The sequence below is a fragment of the Plectrocnemia conspersa genome, unplaced genomic scaffold (assembly GCF_051122295.1).
Source record: "Plectrocnemia conspersa isolate PC_06_02 unplaced genomic scaffold, ASM5112229v1 ptg000001l, whole genome shotgun sequence".
Classification (NCBI taxonomy): Eukaryota; Metazoa; Arthropoda; class Insecta; order Trichoptera; family Polycentropodidae; genus Plectrocnemia; species Plectrocnemia conspersa.
The window spans coordinates 27,915,318-27,933,156 of record NW_028277165.1 but is presented as its reverse complement, the minus strand read 5'-3'; the positions used below and the strand labels follow the sequence as shown (position 1 = coordinate 27,933,156).

At 30.7% G+C, this 17,839-nt stretch overlaps 1 protein-coding gene across 1 annotated transcript in view; it reads left to right on the top strand.

Moving 5' to 3' along the window:
• Positions 1 to 17,839, top strand: part of Sol1 (CUB domain-containing protein Sol1) — a 387,647-nt gene that overhangs the window by 235,222 nt on the left and 134,586 nt on the right. The window contains exon 5 of the mRNA XM_088205243.1: positions 15,417 to 15,573. Coding sequence (XP_088061369.1) covers positions 15,417 to 15,573 — 157 coding nt within the window. The remainder of the gene's footprint in view (positions 1 to 15,416; positions 15,574 to 17,839) is intronic.

Below are 17,839 nucleotides of genomic sequence, written 5' to 3'. Positions count from 1 at the left end.
ATCATTATTATACATAACTGTTTGTAATTAAAGATACTTATTTTTTTATGTCAAAATTTCTTTTTGATGATAATTAATAATGTACATATATCTGAAAATTGTATTTCACTTGCGGCCCACCGTTCATTTTGAATTCCTAATGTCGCCCTTCATCCAAAAGGTTTGCTCAAGCCTACTTTAAATGCAGAATAAAATTTTGTAAAATTCACGAAATGAGTCAATTATTCATTAAAAATAAAGCTAAATATTTTTTTTTATAAGGTCTACTGAATTGTATTTGGATATCGTCACACTCAAGAGTCGCTACTTAAAACCGTTCACGTGTTGTAAATTTATCAACACCTCGCATCTAAAGGGCTTACTAAAAGTTCTTCTTGCTATTATTTGAATAACAGCGACAGAAATATGTTGCCACATTAGACATATTTCCTGTGTTTTATCTTACCCCGCAAAAAAGGCGTGGAAATAGCAAAGTTACACAATGCGAATGCAAAGTCCCGCATTTCCATTCTGCGGTCTCTAAAGACGCTGCAGTCCAGGGCAACTTTGAGGAGCTGGCGCGGTTAAACTTGGTGAATGAGATAATTTTTGTCTGCTGGACGAAGAGTGGCTGGCTTTCAGTGGCCGGTGATGTATGGGTTCGCGGTTCGCATCCCGCGAATTCCGCCATTGTTCTCCGAAAGCAACTAGCGCTGGAAACTTGGATCCTACATCATCCCGGTTGTTGCATTTTTATTTGTCGCATTATTAAACTTTCACTCTCGTCCGTTTCGTTGGAAATTTGTCGAGGAAACGCGTTCGCAAATTACCCGGTCAGCCTTTTGTACAAACGAGATTTTTCTTTTGTTTTGGAAAATTTTAATATTTTTTGAGTTAAGGGTGTGTTTGTGTGTTCTCTCTCTCCCTTCAGTCAACGTGTGCTTGCGCAGATAACGCACGGAAACTTCCAGCGCTCTGTATTTGAGGTCGGCTCGAATTAATAATTCAAATCTGGGTACAAAGAAACACACAAACAAGCTTGTGTACACGTAGGCAGATCCGTTTTGGTGTAATGCGGGGGCGGCGAGGCACCAAGGGCGACAAAAATAAATTAAAAAGTGTAAAGTCATAACTCGATGTATGCGATATTTGCCCTCTGAAAGTACATATTACATAAAAATACGCAACTAAAATAAGCATCTGTCGAATAATGTATGCTGTGACTAGACACTATTATTGGTACTAAATATGTGATTACTAATACTATTTGACCAATTTGTTTAGTACTGTGATTAATTCTATTTTTTTGACTAACTTATATTACAGATAAATAATTGCTTATTTTACTATTTTTGTGAAAAAATATGTATTATTTTATAATACAAAAGATAACATATACGTTATCTATAAACGTTTAATAAGAAGATTGTAGCTTTATTTTTTCTGTAAAAATAAAAAAATAAAAATAATAATTTTATTATCTTAACCCTATTTTTCGATTTAGTTTTGAACGAATATATGCAACTCAAATTATCAGCTTTCTCTCAAAATTGATAATTTATTATTGAAATATGTAATAACTTCTCTACAAAAATATCCATATGTATTCCATACCATAAAAAAACAATTTTAAAATGTACAACGACTTCATACTTATTAGTTTATACTTACAAACTATATTCAAAGAAGCTCTTCAGGGAAAAAAGGAATAAATATTAACAATATTGGTTATGCGGATGGTACAGAAATATTTGCTGGACCATAGACGGACTTCAAAGTCCGCTTTTTTCTGTTTAAAATTAACGCTTGTATTTTAAATATGAAGTGTTATTTTAACTTTGTAATTCGAAATCTAACAAACCAGTTTTTTCTAGCAAATGTTGGTGTTTCATTTGCTAAGAAAATGAATAAAATTGTTAAACAAATCTGGAGATCTTTACACAACTAATTTCACATATTTGTGGGAAAATAGGTCATGTTGATTTTCATCTAACTGCTTTTAAGCAAGTCGCATTTTAAGAGACGTTTTTTTGATCGAATTATTGATTTTAAAACCAAATCCTACAGCACAAAATGTATTTATTAAATAATGTAGTGATATATAAAAATATATTTGAAACATCTTAGATCATTGCTGTTTTTTTATTTTGAATACAAAGCAAAACATTGTATTTTAGATTTTCACTAAAAAACTCTTTATGTAATGTATAATGGTATAATTATTGTTCATCATAACGTATTGGGGAATTATGAAAAACACTGTTTTTAAAAATTAAATTTGCCTGTTTTCAAGTAGAATTTAAACAATATATTGAGAATAAAAATATCTTGCTATAAAGTAAATGATAATTTTATTTTTTTATTACCAGGATTATAGTTTTTTAAATAAATAAAAATTAAGTTTATGTGATAGTTTAACTCTTTGTTACGTTGCTTTCAAACTTTAATGAATTACTAATGTTCCTTATTGTTATTACTCAGACACTAAGTCTGAGATATGCATATTTTAAAATATTTAAAAACATATCTATTTTATTTAAATTATGGGTAAGATGTAAAAATAAGTTAAAAAAAAGATCGTGAAAATAACGATTTCGACAACGTGAAAAAAAAATTCATTTTTTGTGTGTAAAAAATCTTTTACTATTGCAGCTTTTTGCTTTCATTTCCAAGACTTTCTCTCCATCGGTTGTCATCCTTAGTGACATTTCGATGGCTGTAGGGTGCCCCTCGTCAACTGTTGAATAATACAAAAATGATATCGACGACGGTAAACCTATCCGTTATTTTTTTCCTTTTCTCTCGGCACACAAAAAATAGAATCATTTTTGTACCCTCTTGGAAAATTGATATTATCGATTATATTTATTTATGTAAGTGTGTTAAAAAAAGATTTTGATTTTGCTTCAATAATTTATAAGATTCAAATAACCTATTATAATTTAAAAGGGTTCATCCTGCGATTCTCTGTGAAAGTAAACAAAAAAGCATCTTTTACTTTCATATAATCATGGATGTTTTTTTATCAAAATCTATTTTAAAAAAATGTTGTGTTAAATGGGTTAGATTTAAGGTATATATTATACATATATAGTTTTCTGTCTATTATTATGAATATACATTTGTTTTTAATTTTAACGATACACCCATGTTCTAATATGTATGATTACGAACTAAATCAAATTACTTCGTTAGTTGCAGATATAATTGGAAACTACTTCAAGTGGAATAACTAAGTATGATAGTTAGAGGTTTATAATACAATTATTTACAAGCAATGATATAATGGAGTTTATAAATGTACATATTAAAAGTACTATATTTTATCATATTTTTGTATTAAGGATTATAATTACATAACATTGTCATTTATATCAATTTTATATCAAATGTCAATTATATATTATTCTTGTAGGAGTAAAATTTCCTTGTAATTGAAAAAATATGTTTATAGAAAATAATATGGATATGTTTGGTCTAGAAATTCAAGTTTATTTAATCTTATATTATAAGATGGACTCAATCATAACTCAAGCTTTTTTTATATTTTGAATCAAACATATTTTTCTTGCCTTGTATTACCTTAAGCATATTTTTGGCCATTTCACTTAAAATAGCATGTAGTTACTAAAAGATTTTTTACGTGCAAAGAGAACGAGCATTTTTTTCAATAATTTAGAGCTTATTTTTTTCATTTAAAATATCAGATAACGGTACAAGAAGAGACAAATTTTCTATTTTACTTCCTCTCATTCAACATCTGATAATAAAATAAAATTACCTGCTCTTATTTATTATTTATTTTATTTTATTAATTTATTTAGCTTAATAGCTAATCTTTACATCTAACAAATTTAGTAAACATATATAAAAATATATAAAAAATACATAACAGAAAGAAAATATAAAAATATACAATAATAAAGTCTTAATATTATAATTTATTTCTATATGTACGAAGGTGTTTTTTTATTCCATTTATGAAACCCGTTTTATTTTTGCTGTTTCGGATTTCTCTTAGAAGACTATTATATAAATCAAAACCTCCGTACATAATTCCCCTAGCCGTACTCGTTTTCTTATACTTAATTATCTTTAAATTTTCTTTATTTCTAGTATTATATTTATGTACATCTTTATTTCTTATTAAATACTTATTAAAATATTTTGGTAACATATTATTTTCTAACTTATATATAAATACTAAAACATTCATACTCAATATTTCTTGAACATTCAACCATTCTAATCTACCAATCATACTTTTACAATTAGTTAATCTATTTTTATTTAAGATTACTCTCATTGCCCTATTTTGTAATTTTTGCAACATTTGTTAATCTAATTTATTTAACATATTTAATAGTGTTGCACAATAATTAAAATGGGGCAATATTATACTATTGTAAATTATTTTTTTTGTATTTATACTTAATATATTTCTTAATCTAGATAATAAACCTATTTTTCTACTAATTTTTTATGGATTTTTTTTTAAAAATCTTGGTCTGTGTCGCGATCTATCGCCATAAAAATCTGTATTTCTGCAATGTTTTTATTACTTAGACTGTACTAATACTCCAATGATTTTAATTTTAATGTTACAATTTAAGTTATATTTTTTTATAAACTAGTATTTTACCACAAACTAAGCGACATTAAAAATAATAATTATTTTGCCTAAACTTTAATCGTTATTTGTGCCAATTAAAAATGCAACAAACATTTGTAATTGGCACAAATATTACATGTCAGATATTTTTTTGCGGATTTTTAAAATGCATTTAAAATCGTATTATATTACATCTTTGCTTATAAAATTAAAATTAAATATTGTTTATTATATTAGTGAGAAACTTTAATACGTATTAGTGTATTTTTAATCCATAGTTTTTTTTACAAATAATCTGGAGGTTCAACTGTTGATTGAAGCTGAAGTATCTAGGACATGAAGTGACTAGTACATTGTATTTTAAATATCCCCAATATTACAAAAATCAACTAAAACTTTTATTCTCATTTAAATAGTAATTGTTAACAAATTATTATTTTATATTAAATTAAATCGCATTATTTATACATACGTCTCTGTATCTTGCGACCGTTGTCTTGATGGCATAATAGAGATTTGTAGACAAAATACAAGCGTTTTACGACGGCAAGAAAGGGTATTTTAATAGAAAAGTTTTACGGCGCCAAAAGTCACCCATATACACGACACTTGTCTCAGGTAGTTCGCCGAAAAAAAAATAATAAAAGAGGCCTTGTATGTAGGAGAAGAGAGAGAAAAAATGGAATAACGTATGCAGAACAAGGCACAATACGACTATTCAACAAGTACTCGGGCAACTACATAAAACAAATGAAAAAAGTTTTTTTCGCTTCGTCTGAATTTTTCGCTGAAAATTTCGCATTTTTTTCACCACCGCCACGTCGCAAATATGACGCGGGGTGAAACACTCACACTTTTCCATCCCTTTATGCGCCGTTTTTGTAAAGTTTTTAACGAAAAAAAGGGCGTGAGAAAATATATACGGCGCCTTCGTTTCCTTCGACTCTCGGTGCCAACTTTCTTTGCCTGCAAGACATAACTTATTTAAGGGGGCCCCGAAACAAAGTTTGACAACGTTTGTAAATGGGCTGCGCCGCTCTTAAGCATTCGTATTGAAGGTAAATTTGTTTTGAGAGTATTTTTCACTCTCTTATATCACCGTAGAATACTGGCATAGATATATTTATACAATGATATTTAAATAACAATAATATTCCTTACTTTACTAAATAACCTAGATCAGGAACTTCTACTCTGACGTCTGTTTTTAACTAGCTAAACAAGTTTCCGCTATCTTCTTTAGTATTGAGCTTTTTCCTCCGAGAGTAGCCATGTTTGCCATGACTCCTTTCTTTCAGCATAGTCTTTGTCTATGAACAGTGCTACCTCAAGAAACTATATATACTAATCCAGAATTCTACCTACTCTAAAATTTTCCCTTGCGGGACGATTGTATATATATATCAGTGGCGTACGGTGGGTGTTAATATTGGGTGTGCTATAAAAAATTTAAAAAAAAAAGTACATTTTTTGATTTTTATTAGCCGAGGTTTTGGCATGCCTAAACTGCCTTACAGCTTTTTCCCATATATAAATAAATAAATAAACATCAAACCTAATCTAAAATATTATTATATAAAAATATCAAATTTCCAATAAACATAAAATTATAATTATTTATATATAAAATCTTCTTTCTTTAATCATAAATTTTTCTATCACGCTGTCATAAAAAGTGCTCTTCTTTTTAATATCCATAAGGATCCCTTTTTCTATTGAAATCAAGCTAAGGCCACATAGCCTTTCTGGGCCTTGGGTACTTCGATAACAAGTATTAATACGTTTCAGAGCAGAAAATGAACGTTCTGCTGAAGCAGTACTGCTTGGAAGAGTTAATATTAGTTTGCCTAATTTATCTATTTCCTGAAAACCTGACTCAAGATTATTTGTGTTCATAAATTGTACAAGCTCATGAACAGATTTCTCTGCAAATTTAGGTAAATGATAAAGAACAGCAAGCTCATTTTTTAAACTTATATAATCAAATAATGCTCCATAGAATTGTTGCAGTTTGGTAAGTAATTCATTTGTAAATTTTTCTTTATATTGCTCATATTTTTCTTTTTCCAGAAGGTGAAAATATTCCAATTTGGACATTGAAGAAAAACGGTTTTCAATTTGCTTACATATATTATCAACTATTGTATTAAATAGTTGGCTAAACGCGTGCTATTCTTCAACAAGCAAATCATTACTCAGTCTTGGATAATTTTCTTCCGTTACATAAGAATCCCATAATGTTTCATAATTATTTTCCTGTTTATGTCTGAGTTGTTGCAAAATTTCGGTAACTTTCTTACAGCAATATAATATGTCAAAAGATTTGGATTGTAAAATGTTGTATAACACATCAGTTTTTTCCAAAAAGGTTTGAAAATATGTGGAGAAGTTTTCTTGTTTCAAAATCTTCCAAAAAGCTAAGAAAACCTCGTGCTTTTATTACAGTGTCGGGGTATCATAGTTCACAATTTTTCACGACGTCTCGAAAAAAGTCCGTAAATTCATTTCTGTATTTTTGCACTGTGCTACTTAACCGTGATGTGTAATTCCATCTTGTAGGTGTAACAGAAGGAAGTCTTCTACCTACAAACTCTTGTGAAGCATTTATTCGTTTGGAAGATTTCGAAAAGAATGCAGACAATCCATTTAAAGTTTGAAAGAATGATTTGCACACTTTTATATTGGAAAGACCTTGTTGCAATGTTAAATTCAACATATGAGCATAGCAGTGTGTAAAAATGGCAAATGGATAAACTTCGAGTACTTTGGCTTGCAAACCATTAATATGCCCACTCATTACACTCGCCCCATCATAAGTCTGTCCAACTAATTTTTCTTGAATTTGAAATTCTTCAATTATATTTACAACGTGGCAAAATAAGCCATCGGCTGTTTTATCAGAGCTAACGTCTGTAAAGCCAATAAACCGCTCGTAAACTTTACTTTCATAAACAAAAAGCAAAACTGTCGAGAGCTGTGAGTCCGTCATTATATCTGAAGTTTCGTCAAGAATAATAGCGACAAAATTTGCTGAATTTACTTCTTCCTTAATATGATCTTTAATAACATCACCAATCGCTTCAAATATGTCATTCTGTATGGATGGGGAAGTACCACGAAACACCGTTGCAGTATTTAAATGAGTATCCAAAACAGAATCGTATTCTTGAAGTGCATTTAAAAATTCAAGGTAATTTCCTTTGTTTAGTGAATTACAGGACTCATCGTGGCCTCGAAAAGGTTGTTCTTGTTTTCCTAGATATACTACTGCGTCAATCATTCCTTTTAATATTTCTCTATTTTTATGAACATGTTCATTATGTTGACTTATATTAGCTTTACGTTGAGTGTCTATCATGACTTCAATTCGTTGTTTTCCAAACATTTTGAGAGAAAAAAACGATTGAACGTGTGACTGCGCTCTTTTGTGTTTTTTCAGTGCCGTTATCAGATGACTAAGGTCAGCAAATCCACTTTTACTCCACACGCTTCTTTCTTTGGAAAACAGTATACATGGCCAACAGAACAATCTAGATCGAAGTTCGCAGCCTGTTAACCACTCAGTTCGTTCATATGATGAAAATGAAAAATGTCTTGTATATTCACATTTATTGTCTTTATGCTTCATAAATAAATTGGGAAGAGGTGGACGTGGTTTGCCAATTTAGATGATCTTCAATTTAATTTCATAACTTCTTTTTGAAAATGGATTCAAAATATCTTCAACAGTATTCTTCATCATTATTGGGGTAAATAAAAAAATATAATCTAGAATAGAAAATTAAGTATTGATCATATGTAAATAAGATAATAAACTATTTTACGCCAAAATATAAAAATGAGTGACCTGTTATTGTGATATAATGTAATAAAAAAGCAGCGACGGACGCAAGAGTTTTTGAAGTACGTGCACCAAATTCAAGACCAATTTTACAACTGAGCGCTGCCAGCCGACAGATCGACTTCAGCCGTTAAATCTCGGAACAATTTACTTTAGTCGGCCGCCGCACTCAAGGTCGGCGCGCCACATGAGTAATACATAGCGTGTCGGTCGCGCGGAAACTTTTAGAGCGACTGACAAATACCAATGCATACTATACACTGCATATTAAAATTTTATAATTTTGCATACTACTGTATGCAAAATGATGTCGCTTTATGCCCTAAATTTTCTAAATTTCTAAATTTATATTTTAGATGGTTTTGCGGGTGTGCGCCGCACACCTAGCACACCCTGAATATACGCCCCTGATATATATATATATATATATTATTTTTATATTATATTATATTTTAAAAATTCGCCAATAGTAGAAGTTTTTTAGCTCAATACATTCATACCAGAAAATACTCGAGTAATAATTTTATCGCGCTTCAAGAATTTCATCAGTGAGAATTCTGTATTTCAACATATTTTATACTAAATCATTCCACTAAGCTTATTATCACAGAAGGAAAGAGCAGGTTTTTAAAAAAAAATTAAAGATACTTTTTATGTATGTATGTAAATAATGCAACACAAAAAGCAAACTAATTTTGAATTTAACTTTGATTTTTCACACTGAATTTTGCTCTCAATCTTGCTTGGAAATTTTCTAAGCAATTAAATTAATTTTGTTAAATATATTTATTTTCCAACAAAAATAATAATTTGAACTACTTTTAATAATATCGATTTTTTTTCTTAATTAGTACTTATGGGTTTGGGGCTAAATGCCGTAAAAGCTTATAACAGTTATTATAAATATATATAAATTACAACATATATTTATGACACTTTTGCTGGCGTGTCGAGTTGTAATATTGTCGGCTGTGATTTTGTGGATCTGTCGTGTGATCTAATGTGACGTCGTGGCCACTCTCACCGCGCTTCTCTCATGTCTCTTCCATGTAATCAAGTGTCACATACTTTATAATGTTGGTTTTAGACATCTCTGGCGAATCGCAGATCAGTATGTTTGCGGGCCAATTGCATCCCTTAGAGACATCCGCGAAAAATGTTTACGCCTTAAAATAGAAGCCTTGTATATGCTTATTTCAGCAATCGGTAATCAAAGAGTAAAATAACAATTATATGATGCATAGTATAGAACGAATTGTCTAGCGCTCATTATTTCCAAATTTTTGGCGACACTGGGTGATTAATGTTTCAATAATAAATACCGTGTAAAATTACTTTTGAAATGATTTTTTAATTATACCTAATTGTACAGGTGGTTGAAACCCCCACAGTACTATCGATTATTTTTTTAAATATTTTAACTTTATGTTGTGAGTTTTACTTGCTTTTCACTCGGACTCATTAAGAAGTGAAATTGACAATTTTAATCATTGACGACACTGGGAAAATTCTTACTCTCAGACACCTGATGAGCAATTTCGAACGACTAGGGGTTGGGGTAGGTAGCTGTCCAAGAAAGTTTCGCAGGCAACCCGGAGGTGCCCTAATACAAACAACGGGCAGATAAATTTTAATTGGCCGAGCTCACCTTATCTCTCACCTGTTAGGGAATGGACGGTTATTGCTGTTTTCGCCGGCGCTATTTGCTAAATTAGTTATTCTTTAATGGATTTACTTTTCTTTGTTTCGGGCATTCCGTATAAAACGAGAACGCTAACGGCGCAGATTTTATTGTAGGCCGTTAACGGGGGCTAACGACGCCTCGGCGAAAGCTTAGTATCGTCTTAATACGATGATAAAACGTAAGATTGCAAAAAAATCATCTTCAATTTAATCATTGAAATTTTTTAATAATAATTGAATTAACATTAAAAACATATTATCATATTAAAATATTTTTAAGATTAACTGACAATTAAAACATTGGTTACTTACCAATTGATTATCTAGTTACATTACACTAATTTGCGTAAAATTTATTTTATACAAGTTGTCATATTTTTAATCCCTCTAAGTTTATATTGCTATGATTAAATCTGTCAAATCTGTCTTAACATATTTAAATCTATAATTTATTATGTTCAATAAACTTTATATTTGTATTAATATTTGTGTAAATGATTATATGACAAATAAATATACAATGCTTTAATATGTTTTTGAAGTACTTATATTATAAGTCTCTTATCATTAGAGTCTAATCTATCAATCAGCGAATAATTCATTACGTAAATAAACGAGTCGTTTTGAAGCTGATTGTGCGGAAGAAAAAAGCAGAGCTCATCCGTCAAAACTTCTAACTGCCATTAGCCAGCTGATCGATATTAGTTTAGCTTGTTAGGTCTGCAAATTAACGAAAAGGTATAGACTCTAATTCCTAACTTTTACCTAGCCAATCAATAAAGCAACAATTAGGACTTGTGGCTAGATAGACTTTATATCTTTAATGCGCACGTCATTTAACCAAGAATTGTATCTTCATAACGGGACACATAATATAGAATATTAAGTTACGTTAATAATATAATCAACAGCGTGTCCCATAAAGTTAAGAGAGAACACCCCAGTATATTTATGTAAATAACGCTGTGCAGAAAATGTATTATATATACGGCTTAATAAATAAATGTATATTTTTATACTTGATTAAAATTGTCAATTACAAAAAAAAAACATACACATGTTACATAATCTATTTATTTTGCAAAAAATCACCATGAATAATCTGAGGATAAAGCCTAGATACAGTGCAAGTTCCGTTGATATTAAACTTAATATTTTTAATATTAAGTTTAATATCTCAAATTACTTGACCAATAGATATCAAATCGTCAAGTATAATAACTCTTTTTCAGAACGATATAAGACCCCTACTGGAGTACCTCAAGGATCCAATTTGGGTCCATTGTTGTTTTTATTGTTCATTAATGACATAGAAACAGCAATAGAGCATTCAGATTTTTTATTATATGCAGATGACTTGAACATTTACAAGAAAATGCATTCGATTTCTGATTCCCTCGACCTACAGGAGGATCTCAACTCTATATGGAAATGGGCTTGCTATAACCAATTGCCTTTCAGTGTAAAGAAATGTCACACAATTTCATTTTCAAGGTCGTTAACGCCGGCAAAATATTCATACCATCTAGGCGGATATTTTCTGGAAAGGTTTTCTTCAACTAAGGATTTAGGAGTGACTTTCGAAGAACGTTGGAAATTTAGCCAGCACATTGCAGAGACTCATAGCAAATCCTTAAAAATGCTCGGTTTTATCTTGAGAAATGCGCGTTACTTCAGGAATACTTTAGTATTGCGCACTCTTTATGATACTCTAGTCCGCAGCATACTAGAAACTAGCTCCATCATTTGGATCCCAGGCGTAATGAATTAATGTAATGAATTGAAGCTGGAAAAAGTACAACGTAAATTTCTTCGATATTTATACTTGAAGGAATACGGGTATTATCCGTTCTTGTTTCCCAGTGCTTTTATTTCGGGAGCCCTGGGATACGTTTCTTTGTCGACTTGCAGAAGTGTTTATGTACTTAAACACTTCTGGAAATTGCTCAAGGGCATCGTAGACAATCCTTCAGTGCTCGAGCAGCTTCAAGCGTGGGTTCCTGAAGGTGGATATAGCTCTCGGTCGCGTCTACTATTCTTGCCTGTTAAGTGTAGAACTGGAGCACTTGCCAACTCTTCTCTGGCCAAGGCCATTTATCTGCTCAATTCTGTCCATAGTAATATTGACATTTTCTCTTGCACTTATGGAGTTTTGGTTCAATTCGTATGGGACAATGCACACCTGTTGAGGTGATTTGTGTCTGTTGTTTTATCTTGTTTATATTTGTATGTATTATGATGTATTAGTACTTTTGACTATCGTGACGCATTAGGTTTGCCTGTCAGGTCACGATGGTTATAATTTTAATAAATAAATAAATAAATATTATAAAATAAATATATTCCTCCTCGTAATTTATAAGCCATTACGTGCTATTTTTTACGCCGCACTGTGTATTATATTATACACACACACTGTGTATTGTATCCAGATAAGAGCGGGTAGTAATTACCAAAGTAGATGGCAGATATTAAACTCGATGAATTTCCACTTGGATAATTCACAGTCACGACTTTCGTGCTCATAATGCGATAATATTGAATGTTAAAATTTGTATAATAGAGTTGCTTTTGTGCGTTTTTGCACGTAATAAATACATGAAAAGCATATTTTAACCCCGATAAAGGGGATGAATTATACACACTCTTTCGAGGATTTAAGATACTACGGTTTTATCCCTAGGGGGCTTAGCGGGCTCAGAGTATATTGCCCAGAGATGATGCCGTTGTTTTTTGTGTGCATTATTTATTTATTAATAAATCGTGCACATATAAGATGTATACACAGATTGACTTGAGAGAACTACTGATAATAACTTTTAATGTAATTCACTTATGGATTAGTACGAAAAATTTTATATTAAATCTCCTTTGATTTACTAGGGCAGTAAAAGTATTTTTAATGGTGTTTATTAATATTTAAATGCATGAAAATAATATTTTTTGCTAATTATAAATGCATATGACCGGTGGCGTAGCTATGGTGGGGCGGGCCGCCCTGGGTGGCACTTGCTTGGGGGCGGCATATTTGCGATGGGATCATCTAGTGTGGTACTTAACCCTAAATGCACTAAAATACATATATATATCCACGAATAGCAAGAGCTTAACAATAACCAAATAATTATTTTTAAAAATGCTGATTTTGTGTCCATGCAAAAAACGTATAGGGGGGGCGGCAATTTTAAGGATCGCCCCGGGCACCACATACCCTAGCTACGCCACTGCATATGACTATTTTTATCTGCTCTTCAGGATTAATGTATAAACTTTTAAAATATGAAACACCCTTTTATATTATTCACATGTTACGGTCTTACCTGAAGAATCGAAGCTATGTTGTTTCGCTAAATAATACATTTTCGACGCCGCGTAAAATACCAGCTGGTGTTCCTCAAGGAAATATACTTGGCCCGTTTCTCTTCATTATATATACTAATGATATTCCAATGTTAAAAAATACTAAACTCTCAATGTACGCTGACGACACCGCAATCCTTACTAGTTCCTATGGTCTTAAACCTATTGCAGTCAAACTTCAAAAATCCCTTGAAAACTTAAAAAAATATTTTATGAAATGGAGAATTAAAATTAATCAAGACAAAACAGAAGCTATACTATTCACTAAACGTAGACAACCCTTGCCTGCACCCATTAAAAGTGAACAAGGGCATAACATTGAATGGAGAGCGAGCGTTAAATACCTGGGTATACACCTGGACTCCAGACTAAAATTCAATAAACATATAACTGAACTCCGGTCGAAAGGGCTCGGCGCCATTGCGGCTCTAAAATCAATATTTAATAGAAAAAGTGCGCTTACAATAAAAAATAAAATTCTAGTCTATAGACAATTAATCAGACCTGTTTTAACTTACGCTTGTTCAGTGTGGAGTAACGCGAGTAATAGTAATTTTAATAAACTTCAAGTAATCCAAAATAAAGCCTTAAAAATAATTTATAATACACCGTTTTATACTAACCTTAAAAAACTCCACACCAAACATTTAATTCCTACCATTAAAGAATACTGTTATTATCAAACCGAAAAATACTATAAAAAAATCTCGCGAGACCACGCAAACCCACTAATTTTAAGAATCGGTGATTACGACAAAGCAAAACTTAAATTTAAATACAAACATAAAATGCCTAAGCACATATTGCTTTGATGCAGTTAAGCTCATCGCAGTGTCATCAGTTTCAGGTATACAGGGCTAGGTTTATTTACCTTTGTATGTGTTTTATTTCGTATATTATGTATTTTGTATAATTTGTTTTTTTCATCTGCTTCATTCTTTTCCAAAATTTTTTTTTTTTTGGATTTTTTAAATTCGTAAAAGGTTTTATGTATTTTTCCTTTAATTTAGTATTCTCTCGTATAATTTATTATTCTTTGTATGTTATTGTATAACTTAACAATTTGTAAACAATGTAAATGGTTATGAACCAGTATTGTGCATTTAATATATCTGTATGCTATTTTACCTATGTCTATTTAAGAAATAAACTTTTATAAAAAAAAAAAAATCTGCTTTTCAGAAATATTTCCGACTTCTCAAATTTATTTGACAGTCTTTCTCCCGCAGTCACGTAATTTTTTTCTGGTCGATTGGTAGCCTTGAATCTATTTAGCTCATTCAGATTAATAGAATATGAGAATGTACTTGTGCCTTAATTAAATTATAAAAATGTCACTCCAATATGATAAATTAATTAAAATAACTCAAAGTTGAACACGTAAAATAATTGGAATCGGACACAAATTGAACAGTGACACGCCATAATTAATTTATTATCGGCGAGGTTCCAGCGTAGTAGAAACACGTAGGAATTTGGCGACAAATTAAATTCACGAAGAGGAGGCCGGGGTCAAGCCGTCGGCGAAACAATGCGTGGAAAATTTCATTTCGAAAGTTTTCATATTCATTAGGCGGGTGGGTGTCAACGCGAAACTTCGGCGGCGATTAATGGCGGAAACGGCGCTAAAATGTATAAGTAACGAAACGGATATAATTGAGATGAATTGCGGCACGTGGATGTGCCGAAAATGATGGAGCCCGCGGGGAAACTTGCCACGTAAAACTTTCTTCGACGAAACGACAAAACCGCGTAAATATTTCATTAATACGCCTAATTAGCATGCAAATAGTGTTTCGTTGGAAGAGTGGAATAAGTTGTGGTTGTTGTGGTAGTAAAAAAATGCTTATGTTATTATTAAAGATTCATCTCAAAGAGAGTCTTAATCAACTTGAACCAAATCAATCATCAATATTAATTACACTTTTTCATTGTTCACAGAACTTTTCCAGACAGACGGTCAGAAAATCGCCGGGACCATGTGCGATCACCAATTCACTTCGGCAGACCATGGGAGACCCCATGGGCGCTTTTACAGCCCTCGCTACCCTTCGAGCTACCCGAAAAATATCAGATGTTCATATAAATTCAGAGCGAGGTAAATATATTTTTTCTTATATAATATATATGTATATATAGTGCGCTACCTACCTCCATCAATCACATCAAACATTTAACCGCGATAGCAATCAAGCAAATGCCCACACAATCATTTAATGGGTTATCTCCCATCTGCTCCGAGGCAAAGAAGGGTGCAAGTAAAACACAAAGGCCGCGGGGGGTCGTGAAAATATTCCTGGGAATGCATTATTATAAAAACATTCTCGGCGGGTGCGACGTTTGATGAAAAAAAACACATAAAATTTTCAAAGCATTTCACCCCTTGTGTTTCTGTTTTTACTAGGGATGGAGAGACGTCGTAAATATTTTACGATTTTCAAGTTAGAATACTTTTTGACCCAGACTGTACATTACTGTGATTATTTCATTTTTCTGCTTAATGCTGGAAAATATGCAGATAATATCTTAATTAGAATAAGACCTTTCACAACATCAAAAATATTAGACATAATTTTTGTACTGTAGCTCACCCGTTTTTTTGACTTGATATTTATTATAAAAATATGTAAATTAAATTATAATAAGTGTGATATATGTTTTAACGCAATGTAAATAATGGTTTATTATAATTTTAATTACCAACATCGCATAATAATATATATTTGTTACTTATCTTCTGTCTTTCACCAAAATGATGATAAAATCTTGTCGTTTATAAGGATTTTAAAAAGGTCTTTGACAATATTATTAAAAAAAATTATCGTCTCAATTTATTTGGGCGATCATAGATAGTTTGTAACCTATAGCGACCGATTGCCAAACGTATATTATATCCTCTCATTGGTTCCTCAAGAGTCCAATCTGGGCCCTCTACTTTTTTTATTATTTGTATTTACTTTCAATTAAATTCAGAACGTAACCAAGCAACTTGTATTTACTTTCAATTAGATACGGAAATATATAATATTTAACCTTTCTGAAGCAGAGAAATATAAACTTTAAAAATAAAATAAAATACTTGCCACAGGTAGCTAATTATAAAAAAATTTAACTTTATTAATATTAGTCCAAGAGAAAAAATCTTAAGCTTCTGGTAAAAAATAAGTGTATTTAAATTTTCTTAGTCGTAACAAAATAATAGGTAGAATATAGAAATCTGCTTTTTATAATTAACTTAAATTTTTATTTCATATTTATATACAAGGTTCAACATTTAAATCAGCATATTTATTAAATGTTTCATTCGAATTTATTTTATATTTACTTGACAATTTATTTATTAAATATTTACTTGTCAATTCATACATTTAACTAAAATTAGAATTTTATATGTAATCAAGGGGGCATCAAATTTAGACTTTGCTCCGGGAGAAGCTTTTCCTTCGCACGCTCTGTTTGACCATACAACTTTTATGACCGACTCTAGGAATTACGATTAGCAAACAAGTCATTTTGATTTGTTTGCTAATCGTAATTTTTGATGAATAACATAAAAAATGTGTATTTGGGCTATGTTTAAATAAATATTTTGCTCTTATTTTAAAATATTAAATATCGTTAAAAAGTATACTTTTAATGATTTAAATATAGTACTTCTTAAATTATGATAATGTATGTACATATTACTTAAACAAATATATAAAAATAAAGTACGTTTAAATGTATAGTAGTGGTAGTGACGACAATTTTTAAAATAGCACAATATAGTGTAACTAGGGCATCCAAATACCCGGCCTAATTCATTTCCGGAAAAGAACCGGGTACCCGGTTCGGTTCCGGGTAATTTTTGTAAGCCGTTTGTAAGTCCAATTTTTATTATATTTGAATCTTTGATTAAATAATACGTTATATATTTAATTTTACTTTAATAATTAATATCATTTTTAAAAAAAATAAGGTATTGAAATAAAATCAATATATTATGTAATTAATAATACTTTACTCAATCGAAATATTTTTACATTCCATCGGTAGGTACATATATACATATACTTACATACTACATACATGTGTAACAGTACAAAACCGAAATATTTATTTTAACACATATTTGGCAATAATAATACAAATTGTACATGAAAAATACTGAGGAAATAAATTTTATTAAAATTATAAAAGAAAGTAGATGATTGTATTTATTTTATGTATTATATGTAGGTAGAGAAACAAAGTTTTAGTGATGTTCTTTTTGTAAACAGTTCTATTTTAAAAACACTAACGAATCTAATGTGTTATATTTTTACCCTACAAGGCATTAAAATTTATTTTTATTTACAACTGCATCCTTTCAAAATAATCCTTAG